The sequence below is a fragment of the Anthonomus grandis genome, chromosome 1 (genome assembly GCF_022605725.1).
Source record: "Anthonomus grandis grandis chromosome 1, icAntGran1.3, whole genome shotgun sequence".
NCBI classification, from domain to species: Eukaryota; Metazoa; Arthropoda; class Insecta; order Coleoptera; family Curculionidae; genus Anthonomus; species Anthonomus grandis.
In genome coordinates this window covers 41,573,173-41,593,074 of record NC_065546.1, presented here as the reverse complement: position 1 = coordinate 41,593,074, position 19,902 = coordinate 41,573,173, and the positions used below count along the sequence as shown (strand labels likewise).

The window sequence follows — 19,902 nt, the reverse complement described above, 5'->3', positions numbered from 1 at the left end:
ATCTCTGTGTTTTAAAGATGTATTTAAGCATTGAATAATTTAAGTGTTTATAGTTTTAATATACTTATTTAATTTCTTTTTAATGTATTTTTAGTGAATTAAATTATTTTTAAAAAGCTTACAAATTAACAAAATTAAACTGGGTCACTAAAACAACACACAAAAAAAAAACTTTTTAAATATATCAATAGAGTAAAATTTATTTTGCGACCACCTTATATCCTTTTACCGATAGGTTCACTCTACATATGTCATTTGACGACCTTATCTATATCATTTCTTCATGTTACATATAAGTAAATATATGAACAATTATTTATTTTGACTCAATAAATTGTTTCATTGACTGAGTTATTTCAAGAAACAGGTAGAAATTATCTAATCTTCGGTTTAGATGATTCAAGTACCTACTCGTGTATTTAAGTAAAGTTAAGGATTGATTTGGCATATTTTTAATCAGTAACTGAACTAAATAGTAATTGAATCACTTTTAACTTTAAAAAAATGTCTGGTTTACTCGTTGGACCCATTAACGCCCAAGAAGAATGGAGCAAATGGAAGGTAAGTTTGATTTTTTTTGTAAGTTTGTTAACCAAAATAGCAACAAAATTGCTACAAATTAAATTAGTTAATACTAATATCTAAGAAGTTACTATATATTCGGTGTAAAACCATCTATTGTAATTTTTTTGCATTTAGATACCTCACTAAGGAACTATTTGAAAATAGGATTAAATTCAATAAAGAGCCTTTGGATTTGAAATCTTTTCATTTTATTGCTTAGGTTTCGACTTAGATTTTTTATATGATAATATATATCATAAAAAAAATCAAAAATATTTCTCTCTTTTATTTAAGGCCGAACACGGAAAATCCTATGAATCTGAGGAAGAGGAGCAAAAACGCTTCAAAATTTTCGAAAGTAACGTAAACGAAATCGCCGAGCATAATAGGAAATTCCAAGACGGCCAAGAGACGTATAGCAAAGGGTTAAATCATATGGCCGATTTAACCCCCGAAGAAGTACCGAAGGGTGGAATGATGATGGGCATGGCTATGCGTAGATAGATTTAAAGCTCGTCTCTTTAGGTTAGGCAGTAATATAAATACGTTTTATTAAATTTTTGTTTTTTATTTCAATGCTGTTTTTTTTAAATTGTAATTTTTTAACCATAAAATGTGCTGGAGCTAAAGACTATTGGTCTAAATCTATAGGAACATTCTGGTTAGGAATATAGGAACAGTCTAACTCTATTTCAACTCCTTATAATGAAATAAGTAAAATAATTTTGTTCATAGTAACGATTTTTACTATGGATGAATGTTTTAAGAATATTTCAAAACTGACTAAAAAGTAGATCATATCAATAGAACGGATTTTGCCCTATAAAGATTTATACTTCTTTTTATTCACTAATGTACGGGGTATATTTACTAACATGGAATATATTGAAACATGATAGTTATAAATATAAAAAAATATTTATTTTGATGAAAAATGACGAATATTCTATTTGGAAATGATTCATATATGTATGTATCTTCTCATATATTTAAGTAAATTTCATTTGGGATATTTTTAATCAGTATTTAATTGAAGTCAGTAAAAGTTCAAAAATATCTAATTTAATCATTGACTCTGTTAATATCCAAAAATAATGGAGCAAATTAAAGATAAGTTTGTTTTTTTATCTGTATTTTGTTCATCATATAGCTCCATATTATTAGATTAATTAATTATAATTACTGCAAATAAATATTTCTTATGAAGTCCGATAATAGACTTTACATAGTTGTCATTGTTTCGACGTAAAAACGGGCTATGTTCGTTTAGTAGACACTAAATAAAAAGTACAATTTAAAAGCGATCTTTTTTATTTCTTTTTTAATTAAAGGTCATACATAGAAGGCCAAATCCAGCCATAAAAACCAGCTGATAAAACAGAAATTCTAAAAGTAGTAGAGCAGTTATAGAAAGAGCTATATGCTACATATGAAAGAGAAATTATCCGTGATCCGATTCCCATAATTCTAAATCAATAGTTTGAAGCGAAGATGACGTGGTCATTCAATATCTTAAACTGGGTGGCGAAAATCTATTGGAGAGTATTAAAGTTCTGTTTAACGAGTGTCTTCTATAAGGCAAAACATCACAACAATGGAACAATACAATCATTATCTTAATATATAAAAAATATGACTTAACTAATCTTGCAAATTACCTTTCTCAGTCTGCTCTCATAAGCTATCACTCGACTAATTTATCGCGAATAGATTAAAAGCGAAACTGGATCTCGATCAGCCAAGACAACAGAGTGTGCTTCGACCAGCTTATGACATGAAAAATCACCTCAAAATCCTGAAGAATCTTATAGAGAAGTCCATTGAATATAATAAACCATTTATCCTGATATTCGTGGAAGCCATTGACACTATAAACTAGTATCAGATGGTAAAGTCACTCTCTGACTATGAAATAGACCCATCGGTATGACTTAGCAATAGAGTCTATATATAAAAATGCTCCAGCTAACGTAAAACTGCAGGAGACAACAAGTAAATTCAAAATAAAACGGCTTGAGGACAGTATTTCGCTAAAACCATTTTTGAGTATAAGTTTAAATCTGTAAATTTGGATAATCTACGATTAAACATAAGCGTTGAATCCCATAACACATTTAAAATTCTAGATGACATAGTCCTAATATCAGATCGCCTCGACCTTGAAAATTAATGTGACAAAAACCCAACTAATGACTAAACTTGTACACGGTGACAAAATACACATATATCCAATCCAAGAAGAAGAAGACACTACTTCATACAAGTATTTTGGCCACGAAATCCGTATAAGTAGAGATAACCATAGTTGTCTCTCTGTAACTGAAGATCTAAACACACTATACAAAATTTCTAAGGACCATGCTCTCCACTTGAAGGTAAGTTTAAATATAAAAAGTAATGATAAAATAAAAAGTTTATGATAAGAAAAACTAGAGGTTTCTAGGTTTCTAAAAAAAAACTAGTAGCTCATCGTATATAGAAGATAATTCAGTATCGGCGGATGCTAAAAAAAAACTATATCAGTGTAAATATTATAAAGTTTATCATAAAACAACTAGAGGTTCCTAAAAAAGTTACTAGTGGGATAAGTTAAAAATAGTTTATCAGGAAAAAAAGAGGTTTTTAAAAAGAATGACTAGTAGGTCATCACACAGTGAACAATATTCAAAGGATATTAAGTAAACTAGGCTAATACGGATATAACTAGCCGTTTTTCAAGTAAATCCTTTGTGATGTTTTTTGGCAGGCCTATTGATGTAAAACATCTGACTAAAAGAGTTATCTTAAAGATTGGCAATGAGATTCTTCCTATGAAAACAGAATGCAAAAATTTACGGGCTTATTTCGATAACGAATTAAGGTTTGAAAAACCTATTTCTATGTGAATTCAAAAATGTATAGGGAATCTACATGCCTTATATAACTCCAGATATTTTCTTTATCAAAAAACTAAAAAAGTTTTATGCGATTTAATGGTTGTCTCTGTTTTTAATCATTGTGACGCTGTTTATGGACCTTGTTTAGTATTAAACTCCTCTAGCATTAAACTCCTGTACTTTACCTATGTTCGTTCAATTTTGAAATATTCTTCCCAAGTCTGGTCGCCATACTACCAGAACCATATTCAAGAGCTTGAAAATATTCAGCGAAAATTTCTTAAATTCCTTAGGTTTAAATGCGAAAGAGTATACCCGGAAATCGGCTTTTCACATGGTCGTTTGCTTGAAAGATTTCAGGTAAAATCCTCACAGGAAAGAAGGGATTCGACAGATTTACAGTTCTTACATAAATTAGTTAATGGCGTAATTGACTCGCCAGAGATCTTGCAACTTCTAAATTTACACACTCCTCAGCTCGCAGTTCTCAAACTTTTTACCTTTCAATACCTCGAACCAACATTACAAAATTTTCGGCTGTACGTAGAGCTACTACATACAACTCTATACAGAATCAATGCGATATATTTAACTGTAGCCTAGCCGAAATTAAAAGAATTCGCTTAGTTTAGATAATCTTGTTTTCTTCTTTTTTATATATTTATTAATAATTTATCATATCTATAATATGTATTTTATTTTGATAAGATGATTTCATGTTTATATACATCGTTTCCACTCTATTATTGGAGTTTCTCTGTTGAGTGATGTAAATAAATAAATAAATAAGATACAGGGTAGGATAAATTAGCAAACTAGTAGGATTGTTCCTGTTGATTAAAATGGTAAAGTTTAACTGCCGAATATTGTAAGAAAATAGAACGAGTTGAAATATATTGTTTAAGATTTATTCATGGTATTCGCCCTAGACAACCAACAAGTCATAAACTGGAGGCCACCGGGTGGGTAAATATGAAACAGAGACCTTTTTTTTCATAGATGTGTATTGTACTATTGTATCATAAAAAAATAAAGTTAAAGTCTCCTCAATACTTGTTTCAAAAAATCGCATTCAAGACAGATGTTAATACTTTTAATTTGCGATTCAATGGGATCATCATACCTAGACATCAAACCGCAAAATTCGAGAGATCTTTTATATATGACCTGGCTAAAGTATTTAATAGTCTACCCTCTACCCTACAAATTCGTCAATAATTTCGTCAATAATCAAATCTTGTGACATCATATAGTTTTATGATAGATTATAAAAAAAAATTCTTCTTGAATTTGTTAGCTTTACGATTTTTTTTTATTTTACTGAAAGAATGTATGTCTACTTCTCCTTGAGGATAAGTGTACAAATCAGCTGAACAAATTATGTTCAACTGCACTCTTGCCTTTTCATTGAATATGTATATAATTATACTTAAATAAAGATTATTATTGTTATAACCCAACTCGTGAATTGCTTAGGCGAAAAGGTATTATAACTACTATAACTTGGGCTGCATTTAAAGCAAGGAACATATTAAAGCCAGATTTACTAATTTGTCGAAAGAAAATAAAGATTTTCAATCAATGTGTTCTGCCTATCCTAAGTTGTTTGTGGTGAACGAGACTTTGACATTAACATAATAGGCTGTACAGAAAACCATAGTAAATCACTGGAAAAGTCAATGCTGGGACTAACCCTCAGAGATCGCATCACAAAAGCTGAGCTACGTTGAAGAACCAGAGTGATTCAGACAATAGAAAGAATAGCGTTCCTAAAGTGGAATTAGACGGGTCGCACTGCGAGAGTTCGAGACCACAGATGGACCAACATGGCTAGACAGGACGCATACAGAAGCAGGGAAAGATGCTTAAAGGATATTAGGATGATCTGCATATATTGGATACAGGACGCGCAAAATAGGAGAATGTGGAAGCAATCTAGGAAGGCGTATGTCCAGCAGTGGACGAATATAAGATTGATGAAAATGATGATCGTAAACGAAATCTCCGAGCACAACAAAAATTCCACGTTCCTTACTGCAAACCGTTAAAACATTAGGCCCCTTTTAACCACAGTCTAACAAATTGTTGAAATCTATATACTTTGCTTTAACCTCCCAAGATCGATTTCTATTAAGCATTTCTTTAATATAGAAATTTTACTATATATTCAAATTCCTTGAGCAGAGCATTCACTATTTTTTTACTCAATAAAAATTTTACACAACGCAGATTATTAATTATGTGTATATAAAATAAAAACATTATATATTTATTTAATAAAAAGGTATAAAAAGAAAATAATTAAAGGTTTACATGTAGACAGAAAATGGGAAAATATCACAGATAATTAATAAGTACATCACCAAGAACATGTTAAAAAACGCCAGGATGATCAAGGTTTCCTAAATCTGAATTCTGGCCTTAGTTCAGGTCGAGTGAAAAACGCAAAGTTAGCGAGAGAGGCTTTCTTTTTAAGTTCATTCCAGTCAGGTTCTTCAAGTGGGTCTAAAATACATTTTTTATAAGCATCTTTTAACCTTAGGTAAAATTTAAATTGTATTTTCGTACTATACTGGCCTTTATCATAAAATGAATTATTAATAGATAACGCCCGTAAAAGTGGTCTTATTATCATCCACCAACATTTCTTGGGAATTCTACACCTGAAAATAAACATATAATATCAAGATAATTCTATAAACCAGTGAAGGCTGGTCGCTTTTTGAATAGAGAATGCTATTTATATTGAGATCATAAAAAATGCAAAGAATTTTCCCTCAATTTTGACATTCTAGTTAAGACATTAAATTTGGCTGTGATCATCCCAAAGTTTTAAATATATATTTATTAAGAAAATTTAAAGAATTATTGTTGAGCTTCGTCAAATTATTCAGAATTTTAATTTTTCTAAATAATCAATACACAAATCGTAAAAAACGAAAAATAACACTAAAAAGAAGAGCCATAAATTAGACACGACACAAAATATAAAAAAAAATATTTTATTATTCTGGAGGCATTTGGCGTAATTATTGTCTTATGAGCGAATATCAATTAAAGCTTTCGTTCCGCCATTTGTGCAAATTTCACTAATACATGGTTTATTCTACTGTCTTTGATATTTTAACTGAATTACATGCATTCGGTGGTAGCTGATTGAACTCTGCCAGTTCTTGGTTCACAAAAATGGATGCCCGTTGATTTGACTCACATCCAAGATGGTTAAAATCGTGAAGAGTATAGTTATATTATTGCATATTACGCAATGCCGATTTTCGAGTACATTTATCTTGCGTAAGAAGCATCTTACATTACAATGGCCATAGATATTATTCCAATAAAAGTAGTTACTCCTATTAAGTTGGTTTCCATTAATGTCTTTAAGGTAAGTTGCTTATCGTTATAAAAATTGCAGTTATTGGCTCTATATTCACCAAATGTCTCCATTTTTGTTTATTAAGAAAAAGAAATATGTCACAGAATTTTAATCCATAAACATATACGTTGTTACCAATAGCTTCTTTAGCAAGATCTGGTCAGCAATTGTATTTCTTTGAATCCCAGAATGTGCTAGTAGATTGATAATATTCTGATGCTATTGTTTTGATAAATCTGTAACGTTTTGTAAGATTTTAAACATAAATAACTTTGTCTGTATGCTGGTGTACCCTGGATGCGATGCAGGATTTAACTACATTATATCTAATAATTATATTCCAGATTTGCTGAATAGGTAGGTATTAAAATGTTTATATCCAAAAGAATTTTTTATAGTCACCCTCAAAAAGGGTAAGTTTAGGTGCTTGATGACAATATTAGAGTGAAAATGCGATGTTTCCGTAAATATTTCAGCTTACGATCGAATCACTTAAGTATTCGATTGATAACCTATAAACTTAATTCGTTATTTATAAACTTTGTAGATTTTTTAGAATAATTTTTTATTTTTTTCAGGTATTTGACGTTATTTTCTATATCTTTTAGACATATCTCATTTAATTGCAAGCATTTTAAATACGTATTCAAATTTCATTCAGGCCTTTATATATGTCTTTCGATAATTCGCCTTAACTGCGTTTTCTACGCATTGATAAGAATTTTTCTGCCTTTTATTCCGGGCATTTTTTTTCTTTTTATCCTTGACATTTCTCATGTTTTCGTGGCATTGATTATAACTTTTCAGGGGTGCCACGCATTTGTCTTTTTGAACTCTAAAGTATTTTGTGTATAAATAAATAAAGCCACTTTTTGTTTATAGAAATTACTTCAATTAACATTATTTTAATCCAGGCATTTTAAATAATTTTTCATGTTTTTCGGGCTCTCAGGATCATTTTGAAAAACAAATTAAAAAATACTAAAAAACAAAAAAGAACCTGTTACACTTAACTTCATTCAACGTAGATGTAGTATGTTCTATACCCTAAGTTTTCCTTAATAAACCTAAAAAAAGTACAAATATTTCCGGAAACAATAACTCCTCAAAATTATTTCTTTTCCTGGGTCTTTTTAATTGTTTCTGCTTAGAGGCTTCTTCCGAAAAAGACACCCAAAACATGGAATTAAAAAAAAATTACCTGGCCTGAAGACCCAAATAACTAGAAACGCTCGACAAAAATAGCAACCGTCTTGCGGATCCCTAAATTTTAAACAAGAGGACAAGGAAGTGGATAAATAAAAAAAGTTTAATAGAATGATAATTTTACTACAGTCACTATCAAGATTAATACAATACAGAAAATTTGTTGTTACATTTTTTTTAATATATATATTTTCTTTATTCGCTCTTTTAATGCATAAAGATATTTTCCAGATAAAGGTTTTATATAAAACAGAAATTTAAGTGATTAATGAAAGACCTTGACAAGAAAAATATCTTTATGACAAAAAAATTTGGAGGTAACAATGTTAAATTAATAAATAAATAATATTTTCCCTAATAAAGTTGTCACTACTACAAAGCAAAAACAATTCAACTCTGGATGCACGATAATATAGTATCAGTACTAGTTTTAATTCAAGATGTCTAAGTTATTGCATTATTAAAAAATTGTATAATATTCACTTTAAAGTTGAAATAATTATATAAAATACAAAAATAACGTGTTTGTATTCATTCAGGAGAATTTAGCATAACGGTTTGTCTGGTTTAATAATCAAAGAATGTATATTCGCTTATAAAAGCAAGCATATTAATAATTTAAAAGCTTTAGGTCTTAAATTAATATTTGCATAATATTCACTTTAAGGTTGTAATATTTTAAGATATAACATAAGAAATGGGTATAAAATTACCCAGGAATCTAGTATAAAAGTAGTTGCGTTTTATAATTAAAATATAATAAATAATATTTTGATAATAGAAGATATACTGGCTTATAACCGGCAACTTAATAATTAAAATGGACTTTATATCTTTAAATTAATTATTTTTTTTTACCAGAATAATCTTTGGTAGAATATGATACTACTAAGATAACCCAGAGCTACAAACATTTAGAAAATCTCTAAAAGACGAACTTCAGAGACAAAATACGTCTCTGTACGATCGACTTTTTAGACTGCGAAAGCCCAACCGGGGTTTTTTAATCCAAACTGGCCTCCCATTTAAATGGTAACATCGACCAGTCTGTCCTCGATGGACATGTACATGCCCTCTTCTTCGTAAGTAGAGTCATGTTTGGCCAAAATACGGAGAAGCGGACGGAGTTTTAACCACCACTGTTCTTTTGGTATACGTTGACTGCAAAAACAATTATAATATAATCGGTGTTATTGTGACATAGAAATAAATTAATAAGGGTGGTCATCAAAAGCAAGTAACATTTTCTTACATAATTATGTTTCCAGAAGCAAACCAACCTTTTGATGGATTTAATAAGCATTTGAAATATTTCCACGTTTGTATATTGTAACCTCTATTGTATTAAAATACACATATTTCAAAATTCCTTAATTTATTACTTACTCGAAGTTCGTTTGATCCTTTAAATCATGTACACTGGTACACTTGTACTGCCGTTTAACGATGCCCAATAAACAGGCCGTATTTGGATCTGTACAATTAATTTTTCCTTCGGAATCCGTATTATTTTTCAACTGGCAAACCATCCAATCGACGGCTTTTGCCGCCATTTTTGTACCCAAGTTACGATCGAAGGGTGTTGGTGATCCACCTTGTTGCATATGACCTGGAATATAAATAAAATGACTTAATGACAGGGTGGTCTAAATATGAGTCTCGGTAACCTTATACAGTTCGGCAAGCCTAAAAGTAAGAGAATCGGAAACATTTAGTATTTCATTAAAAAAAAATAGTTTTTCTATTGTCATTTCGTTCACTCACTATAAACAATTACAATATTTATGATTTTTTTTTAAATTACAATTTTACAGAAATTCTTTTTCATATTTTTTTTTTAGGATATTGTGGATTCAATACTTGTAAACTACTTAAACATACTTTAAACTAATATTAACCCATTTTTTACCAATGATGCGAAAACGCAACAGTCATATTATAATATATTTTTTTTTATAATATAAACAAAATAAAAAATGTAATATCTAACGTTACTATAGTATTTACTAAGGTTGAATTAAAAAGATTTTTAAAACACTCAATAAATAAACCAGTGTTTTGATTTTTACATTTTTATTCCAATTCAAGCAAAATTTTAATGTCTAAACATACTTTCGAATATTATTGTTTATTATTGGTAAGCATAATACCGGCGAGATTTGTTTAGCTGAATCGTATTGCTAACACATGTGTGTATTTACCTTTTTTTTACTGACAACAAAAAAATGTTACAAATTCCAAAATACTCGACTCCAAATTGTAAATGTTGCGAAAACGCATCACTGGGAAAAAACGTTATCTGTATTTTGGTCGAAATAGCGCTTGAGTTGCCAACGGTATCAGCTAGAGATATTGCGGTTTAGGCTTGTGTGTGTGTGTTTGTGTGTAAAAAAGTTTTTAGTAATATTGAATTTTAATCGGTGCTAAGTGTATGTGTATTTTAGAAAAACATGCCTAAATTTCTTACGCAAAGAGAGCTGGAGAGTGCTTTATATGAAGTAGTAGATGAATTGGAAGCAGAACATTCCGGAGATGTTGGTAAGATCTACTAAGTATTTTTGTTAGGCCTGTTATGTAGACGGACATTATTTTAGTTGAAATTGATGCTGTTTATATTCTTCCAGAACTAGATAGCTTGACTGACGAAGAAAATATAGATGACGATGTAATTGCTGTAAACGAAAAAAACAGCCAAAATGATGTGGACATAGCGGGCACATTTGAATTACAGATAAGACAGGACAATGAATTTGACTGGGATTCGTCTGATGATGAGAGTTTGGCAGAAAAGAAACGGAAAATCGAAAGGTCTAACACCAGCCAATTTCAAAGTAGGGAACCAAAATGGAAAAAGGGTTCAATTCCTATGATGTCCCAGCCTATTTCGAATGAAGGCCCTGCGCTTGAGAAATTGGTAGATTTACTCCACGGAAAGTCACCTTTAGACATTTTCTTTTTGTTCTTTGATGACCAAGTATTAAATCTTATTTTAACATTTTCGGAAAAATATGCAAAAGACAATAATCGACATGATTTTGAGTTGGATTAATATGAATTACTAAAGTTTATAGGACTGCTAATATTTACAGGTTATCATAAACTACCACAAACACAACTATATTGGTCAACTGATGAAGACAAGGGGATAGACCTTGTAAAAAAATGTATGAGTCGAAATAAATTTTACAATATAAAAAAAACCTCCATTTGTCAGATAACGCACAATTAGATAAAAATGACAAGTTTTGTAAGCTTAGGCCATTTTTTGATCTCATAAATCAGAAAATGTTGCAGTTTGGTATATTTTCACACAGTCTGTCTATTGACGAACAAATGGTTTCTTACTTTGGCAGGCACTCCTGCAAAATGTTTATTAGGGGTAAACCCGTTAGATTTGGTTTTAAATTATGGTGTATTTGTTCGTCAGACGGTTATTTATATCAGTTCATTCCATACGCAGGAGCAAATCCAAATAAACAAAAATCTGTATTAGGTATGGGTATGCAAGTTGTTGTTGATTTATTGTCTATAGTGAATGACCCAATGAAGCATCAGGTATTTTTTGATAATTATTTTTCTTCGTTTCAATTATTTTCATATCTTACCGATAAAGGTTATTTTGCGAGCGGAACTATAAGGGAAAACAGAACCGCTGTCCACTGTCCTTTAGAAGGGACCAAAAGAGTTTCTAAACAAAAACGCGGCTACTACATTTCGGCACATGACACTGTCAGTGGGGTCTCATTAGTTAGATGGAACGATAATTCAGTGGTCACAGTAATAAGTAACCATTACAACGACGAACCATTATACAGAGCTAAAAGGTATGACCGTAAAGCAAAAACAGACAATCCTATTCAGCAACCTAATGTTATCAAGATGTACAACAAATTCATGGGGGGGAGTAGATCTCCACAATAACGGCATAGCCAATTATAGAATAGGGATATCTGGAAAAAAGTGGTGGTGGCCTTTGTTCCTTAACACTATAGATAGCTTTTTAGTCAATTGTTGGAAGGTTTATAACATTGTCAGTGACAAAAATATTAGTCAACTAGACTTTAAATCGTACAATTGCTCTTCGCCTGATAAAAACTGAATCTTCCATTCGTACATCTATTACTACCCCTAGGGCAGTTCTTGAGCAAAGATGTGATAATATCGGTCATATTATCACTAAATCGCTCCACTCCAGACGTAGATGCAAAAAATATGTAGTAGTCAAACGGTATTTTTATGTAAAAAATGCAACGTGCCCCTCCATACCGATTGTTTTGAGCGTTACCATAAAAAGTAAAATTACGTTTTTTTTGTTCATATACTTAACATTGGTTAAGTATATGCCAAAACGCAACATGCCCTTTTTTTAAAGTTTTTGAATGTAACTTTTTTTTTGTGTCATAATCTTCTTTTCTAACCTATTTTAATACATAATAAATATTGCTATTCGAAAAATTGTTGTTTTTTCATGCCCTGGTAAAATATGGGTTAAAAATTTGAATTTTTTAAAAAGCCAATCGCTTTAATAGTTCTGTAGTAATACGTAATCAAAAAGTGAACAGGTGAATTCACCCCGTCAATTTCAAATACAAAACCTATTTATTTAAGTCGATAGTATTTGAAATCGGGATTTCGATTGTTTTGTCATCGAGAACTATCGTGAACTGTGGATGCCGCTATTTTTTAAAACTTAACTTTAGGCACAATATGTGACCATAACAGGTGACACAATTAAAATGAACGTATATTGATTTTAACTGATTCTTATTTTTTTATTTCATTGTATAAGAAAGCAGCACATAAAAATTTATTTTATAAATAAATAATATAAATCTAATAGATTTGCGCTTGCTGGCACTTTCTCCAAATGTGTTAAATAAACTTATAGATAAAGATGTGTTTAAGATAGAGATGGATCTATCTTTATCTTAATTATATTTTTCTCATAAATAGATATTTTCTTTCAGGGTGTGAAATATTACAGTATTTAGTAAGCCCAGAGATAACCAAAGTCTGAATAAATTGGTGAAATGGGCTGCAAATAACAAGAAATTTTATTTAAATTGGGGTTTTGATTTTGTATAAAGTCATTCTCAGGATGTTACAAAATAATAATAGTTATTATAATTAAGAATGAAACTGAATTTTTTTTCCTAATTAAGTATGGCTTTATTCATAATAAAGGCTTTCTACAACTTCTCGACTTGTTTCGCAAATATACACAAAGAATAAATTTGATGATGACTCTTGGAAAACGAAATGTCAATTTAAAAACACCTTTCTATGTCTCCTCTAGGAAAATAAGTTAAACAAAGGAAAACTTTAAAAGATTAGTATACCTTTCTCTTAATTGTGTTTTTATTTATTCTAAAGCAAACAGAAAAAATGCAGGATCATTTTAAAAATATTAACGTTATTAGAAAATTGAATATTAAATCTTAAACTTTGCCATAACTTTATCAATCCTATACTTATATGGTTAAATTCGGCTTTTTAAGTCGATATTATACAATAGTTTTTATGCGAGAATATAATAAATCAAATCCCTTACCTAAAACGTTCATTCTTGCACTAAACAATCCCTTTCCTTCCTCCGAATATAATCTATAAATAAATTCAGTATTATAATTCTCAGAAGCTTTCTCATTCCTCAAAATTAAACCACGCTGCACCCCTTCGGACATTTTGGTAGCCATATGATAAACGTCTTGCTGCAGATCTTTAATTGTGAATTTCTCTTCGTAGATGTAGGCAGCGTCTGCGCCACCGGCCAAACCTGCCAGAGTAGCCAAGTATCTGAAAAGACACATTAAATCAAAGTGGAAAAATGCATTTTAATATTTCAAACTTACCCACAGTACCCACCCATAGTTTCGATAACAAACACCCTGCGTTTGGTACCTTGGGCGGACTGTCTGATCCGGTCGCAAATTTCTGTGATTTCATTCAAGGCGGTATCACAACCGAGAGAAAATTCAGTTCCGGGAACGTTGTTCGATATTGTACTTGGAATTACCATGATGGGTATGCGAAAAGCGTGGTGTTCATCTCTATTTTCGCTCATTTGTAAGGCAGCTTGATATCCCTGTATAAATAAAATTTATTATTGCGTCTTTGAAACCTATATCATAACATTTCCAAGGTAAGAGTCCCGAAGCTTTTTGAGAAGATTGATATATTTTTTTAGATTCTTTTTTGGTAGAATTAAAGTATACGTGCATCCAATTATTTAAAACCAAATTGATAATGACATTATAACTCATATATGTATATAACTCACCTCGAAACCACCGATAATCAGCAATGCCTGAATACCAAATTCTTCCAATCGAGAAGCAACCAGTCCCATACGATGACCTGGTAAAGTACGTTTTGTACCTAAATAAGCACCTCCATGACCGACCCATCCCGTTACGTCAGACCAGCCTAAAATTATAGAAAAAACATTATTGTAGCAATATAAAAACGTTTGATCACATACATTTCAACTAAAATAAGTGCACCCAAGTTAGCACCCTGTATTCTCATTTCATAGCAGCTTTGTTGAAAAATATGTAAAAAACAGTTTGCAAGCAACAAAAAACAGCAACCAAAACTGCGTAAAGTTTTAGTCTTCTCCCGAAGATGCTCATCATCATTTACGAAAAACGTGTCGAGAGTAAAAATAAAGTTTTGGTTAGTGGTAAGACTATGTCGTAATTTGTATAAAGAACTCGTAAAATTACCAATCTCTTCAATAACTTTTTTCGAAAAACTGAAAAATAAAAAGTTGAATTATGACAAAAGATTTGCAACAGGGTCTATCCAACTTCAAAAAGCTGTTAAAATTTGACATTTATCCCACTTGCTCGACGTAACCAGTGTTTCCTAATGGCATGTAATAATGAAACTGATTTTCCTCTTGTTTTGAAGTCTTAAAAACTAACTCTCTCTACTTTATATAGATCGTATATTTTTTATAATTACAAATGTACAAGTTGTGTGTTATGCAGGTATTTCAAAAAGTCGAACAAGTCCGTGGTAAGGTTAAAAAAGCTAGATTATAAGTAATTATCGCGGCCTTAAACCTCATAACTTTGGGACTGTTAAAATTCATGATAATGTATGTAATAATGTAATTGTGTGCAGATTAGTGAAGTGAACAAAATTAAATATTTGGGTGTCTACTTCAACATCTAAAATGGGACACATATGCAATATATCTGCGATAAACTAAGAAAACGTATGCAAAAATTCTATATGCTAAGACAATGTTTGTGACAACAAAGCTAAATATACATAAAGGCTTGGAAAAAACGATTATTAACTATGGAATCTGTATTTAGGAGGCTGCCAGTAAGACTTTCTTAAATTCACTTAAAATTGCCCAGAAAAAAATTGTAAAGATATCTCTTTTAAAAAATATAATAATATAATGCATCCTACCGAATTATTATTCCAGGAATTAAATTTACTTACCATTATCAAATTATATTTAAAATAAATAATTAGAATCCTTAGAACCCAGAAAATTGACATTAATACTGACTGATTACTGATCGTGAATTGAACTCTTCTTTTTTATAGACATGTCCACGAAGGTTAAATCTCGTGCATGTTCATATTCTACTAGTAAGATTGAAATTAGCTCTTCGAAAAGCTTAAGTATCTTTATTCTTAATATACAATCCCTAAGAAACAAGATGGATGAGCTTCATCTTTTGCTGGACACATGTAATTTTCCTGATATTGTACTTCTGACTGAGCACTGGTTGAGGCCTAGTGAATGTTTTTTAATATTTGATTATGTTCCTATATCAAATTTTTGTCGTCAACAATCTATACATGGAGGAACCATGATCTTGGCTAGGCAAACAATTGAAACGATTTTTTGTAATATTGATAAGTATGATAATCTTCTGTTAGAGAATGTTTTTGAATTCTCTCTTTCTTTTTGTAAGCGTTTTAATTTATATATTCTTTGTGTTTATAGGCCACCTACAGGAGATATTGCTATGTTTCTGGACAAACTTGATTCTCTTTTATCCCAGTTGTCCCTACACTCTAAGGTTATATTGGGTGGTGACTTTAATATCAACTACACTGATGAAACCTTGCCACGTACTTCTCTTTTAAGTATTTTAAATTCTTACGACTTGAAAATCACGTTCTTTCTCCCACACGAATAACTTCTTCATCTGCAACTACAATTGACTATTTCTGTACAAATTTTGATGACGTTTTATGCACAGTAGTCCCATCTGGTATTTCCGACCATGAAGCTATTCTTGCTAAAATGCCATATAATACTGTATCTTCATCTCATTATATGGGAAGAATTTTCAGCAGGAGAAATTTCAATGCTTTTTCTGCTGCTACAGCTTCGGTAAATTGGAATGCACTTGAAACGGCTTCTGACCCACTTACTTTATTTTTTCAAGTTCTGTGTGATAAGATCAATCAGTGCTTTCCTAAAATGAGGCTTAAAACTAAGAAACGAAAACCATGGCCTTAGAATTTCAGCTAAAAACCTCCGTTTTTTGACTAATTGTGCAAATATACCAGAAATGAAAATATCCTTGTATATCATCAGAAATACCGTAGTCGGTACAGAAAGACAATTAAAGCAGCAAAATCTAATTATTATAGGGATCGCTTAAATATGTCATAGGCAAATAGAGTGTTGGTCGATTATTAATGATTTTAGACATTGTCATAGAAAAGTATCCGAACCGGAGTTCGTAGTAACATTGATCCCTTACATTATCTTCAACAAGTGTCGGTTGAGCATTCATTTTTCTTTCATCCTGTCGATCTTACCGAAACAAAAAATGAAATCAAACGCCTAAAAAACCATAAATCATCTGGAGCTGATGGGATATCTTCGAGGTTGTTACTCTTTTTGCCTGATTCAGCCTTAAATGCTTTAGTTTCTGCCATAAACAATTCTTTACATATTGGCATTTTTCCTTCATGTTTAAAAGAGGCAGTGGTTATCCCTCTTCATAAGGGTGGAGATTTGGATCAGCCTTGTAATTTCCGTCCCATTTCTATTTTGTCTACCCTCTCTAAGATAGTTGAAAAACTTGCAAAAAGCAGAATTTTGTCCTTTTTACATCATAATGGCATTTTGTCTGCAAATCAGTTTGGATTTCAAGCCCGTAAAGGGACTCATGATGCTGTTTTTAGCTTTTTGGAGAGCGTCTATGTGTCCTTGAATTCTGGAGAGTCATCGGCGGCAGTGTTTTGTGATCTATCCAAAGCAATTGACTGTGTGGATCATGGAATACTGTTACTTAAGCTCGATAAATATGGTTTTAGGGGCGTAGCGTTGCGATGGCTTGAGTCCTATCTATCAAATCGTACTCAGAAGGTTATAGTGTCAGGGCGTTTGTCTGCTTCTAGATCCCTAAAATGCGGCGTTCCACAGGGTTCAGTGTTGGGACCACTGTTATTTTTACTGTATGTGGATGACTTGAGTTCATTGAAACTGCAGGGCAAGGTGGTTCAGTTTGCTGATGATACCACCATGCTATGGAGCCATAAAAATTCTGATTATATTAAGACTTGTATCCTTGAAGACCTTCAGATTTTATCAGGGTGGTGTGCTTCCAACAGGCTCGTGTTTAATGTAAGAAAAACGTCTATTATGGGGTTTAAGTGCGATGTTCGGGGTCTGATGTTTGACGAAATTCCCTCTTGCAGAATAAAGAGTGCTGCAAGTTCCTAGGAATTACCATTGATGGCGCCTTCGGTTTGAAGATCATATTTTACATTTAGTTGGGAAATTATCTTCTGGATGTTTTGCAGTAAGAATGACAAAACAAGAGTTGGGAGGGGTGGTTGCACGTTCAGTGTACTTTTCACTTATTGAATCTCATATTCGGTATGGCTTGCCTTTTTGGGGTTTAACCAATAAGGGGCTATTTAACATTGTCTTTGTTGTTCAAAAAAAAAAAAGTTAGATACCTGTGTTCTGCTAAGTTAAGAGATTCTTGCAAACCCCTCTTCATTTCTGAAAAAATCCTAACTCTTTTTTCACTCTTTATCTTAGAAACAGCTGCTCTTATTCACAAAATTCCCAAACTACCCTCTGACACTGGCCATTTAACTCGTCGTGTAAATGATGTTCCCCTACCTATTCCTACGTCTTCCCTTACCAAAAACTAATTAATTTACATAAGTAAAAAAATGTACAATCATGTTCCTCTATGTGTTAGACATATATCGGATGTTAAGAAATTTAAAAGAGAATTAAAGACGCTTTTATTGGCTAAGGCATATTATGACCTGGATGACTTTTTTAATGATAGGTTTTAACCTTGGACATGTTGGAAAGTTTTTTTTTCCTTTTTTCCCCTCTAGTTTTGTCAACAGGTTTACCTTTATTTAGTAATTGATTGTTTTATTTAGATATCTTGAATTCAAATATGTTCAAAGAGTTTTGTCTTCTTGTGTTTAATTTTGTTCATTGTTTTGTCAATTTTTGAAATTGTATTTTTGTTTTGTTTTTTTTTTAGCTTGTAGGATGCTTGTACACAAGATTATTCTTACGTAATATAGCACATTTTCTTTCTTTCTTTCCTTCTTTCTTTCTTTCTTTCTTAATACATCAACCCACTCAAGAGCAACTAGATTTGCACAAAATAAATCAATGATTCTGTCAACTCCAGTGCATTTTATTAAATCGATGCAAAATATTTAATTGATTGCCTCAGGAACTAAGAAAGAAATAAAAATATCTCTAAAATTAAACGAAAAGTTCTTTCGTATATGTGCGTAGATTTGTTATTCTCTTTTTCTGTTATTCCGACTAACGACAAATAAAAAGCATTTTCTGCTATTTAATAATTGATGATTATACAGACACACGCACAACTTTTAAAAGAAATTGTGTGTCTTAAGTAAATGTTGTATATTTTTGTGAAATAAAGGGACTATTTACTTATTTATTTATATCTTCTTGCAAATTCTCACGTCTCCGTCTTTCTGCATGCCCTCCACGATTTTCGCGTATATCGCCAGTATTCTAAGATCGATGAATAAGATTTATGAACCCGCAAACGAAAGCGCTCTAAAACAAACTAGTAACTCTGAAGACACTCCACGTAATTAAGGAACATATCCACAGGTTCACGGTTTTCATAATAATGTGCGATTTTTGAGAGGTCATTGATTGAAAGTGACTGCATTAACTGATCGGTATAATGCCTGATCGATAAGACAACAATCCAAGCAAAAAACGAAACCTAAACAAACTAGGTACGTCTTGATATACAAGCTTAACTTACTTTTTTTTAATTCTGTATATCCCCTATTTTTCAGTTTTTTAAAAAAACGTTATTTAAAAAAGCTGTTTATTTTAACGAATTCTATACGCACTTTTTGTAAGTTCTGAGTAGTTCACAACTTGTAAAATGTGTTTTCATATACCCAAAAGGCTAAGCTTAATTTATTGATTTCTAAGCTCATTTCTTCTTTTCAATTTTCTATCTTTCAAATGAAACAAATAATTAAATTAGAAATAAATTAATTTTGGGAAATTGTTAAATTTAACGGTAACCTAACTGTTGGTTGAAGAATTTTTATTTAATAAATGTTGTGTCATTGCACTAAATAAAAAATTCTTACCCAAAAGCATAACTTCTGTTATCCAAAGATTCAAACTTTACATTATTAATAAAAAAACTATGCTACAACTCACCCATCCTTTTAATATTTCCGGCAATTAATCCCTCAATGCCATCATGAATGCCCAAGACCGTATCTCCCCTGTAGATGCAGTTTCGTACGAATGAACGGACTGCAGCGTTCATGCCGCAGCAGGGAGCTCCTATGTGTATAACGGCCATAGTATAACCTTCCTGAATAATTTAAATATGTAATAATGTAAATAACTAT

At 31.3% G+C, this 19,902-nt stretch overlaps 2 protein-coding genes across 8 annotated transcripts in view; one reads left to right on the top strand and one right to left on the bottom strand.

Moving 5' to 3' along the window:
• Positions 1-383: 383 nt before the first annotated feature.
• Positions 384-1,140, top strand: LOC126736785 (cystein proteinase inhibitor protein salarin). 2 transcript variants are annotated; one of them, XM_050441320.1, is made up of 2 exons: positions 384-579; positions 859-1,140. In XM_050441320.1, the coding sequence occupies exons 1-2, from the start codon at positions 505-507 to the stop codon at positions 1,066-1,068; spliced, it is 285 nt and encodes a 94-aa protein (XP_050297277.1). In that variant the 5' UTR covers positions 384-504; the 3' UTR covers positions 1,069-1,140. The 2 variants fall into 2 exon arrangements, with proteins under 2 accessions (XP_050297277.1, XP_050297287.1); XM_050441330.1 differs by having other exon boundaries at positions 394-561.
• A 4,548-nt stretch (positions 1,141-5,688) lies between these two features.
• Positions 5,689-19,902, bottom strand: part of LOC126734422 (ATP-dependent 6-phosphofructokinase) — a 21,613-nt gene continuing 7,399 nt past the window's right edge. For 3 of the 6 annotated variants that reach the window (XM_050438047.1, XM_050438056.1, XM_050438065.1), the window contains 7 exons: positions 19,706-19,865; positions 14,303-14,448; positions 13,875-14,107; positions 13,574-13,818; positions 9,409-9,631; positions 6,018-6,103; positions 5,689-5,945 (listed from right to left, as the gene is read on the bottom strand). In XM_050438047.1, coding sequence (XP_050294004.1) covers positions 5,833-5,945; positions 6,018-6,103; positions 9,409-9,631; positions 13,574-13,818; positions 13,875-14,107; positions 14,303-14,448; positions 19,706-19,865 — 1,206 coding nt within the window. In that variant the 3' untranslated portion in view covers positions 5,689-5,832. Of the gene's footprint in view, positions 5,946-6,017; positions 6,104-8,124; positions 9,184-9,408; positions 9,632-13,573; positions 13,819-13,874; positions 14,108-14,302; positions 14,449-19,705; positions 19,866-19,902 lie in introns of those variants that run through there. The other 3 variants (XM_050438073.1, XM_050438080.1, XM_050438088.1) reach the window with 1 other exon arrangement.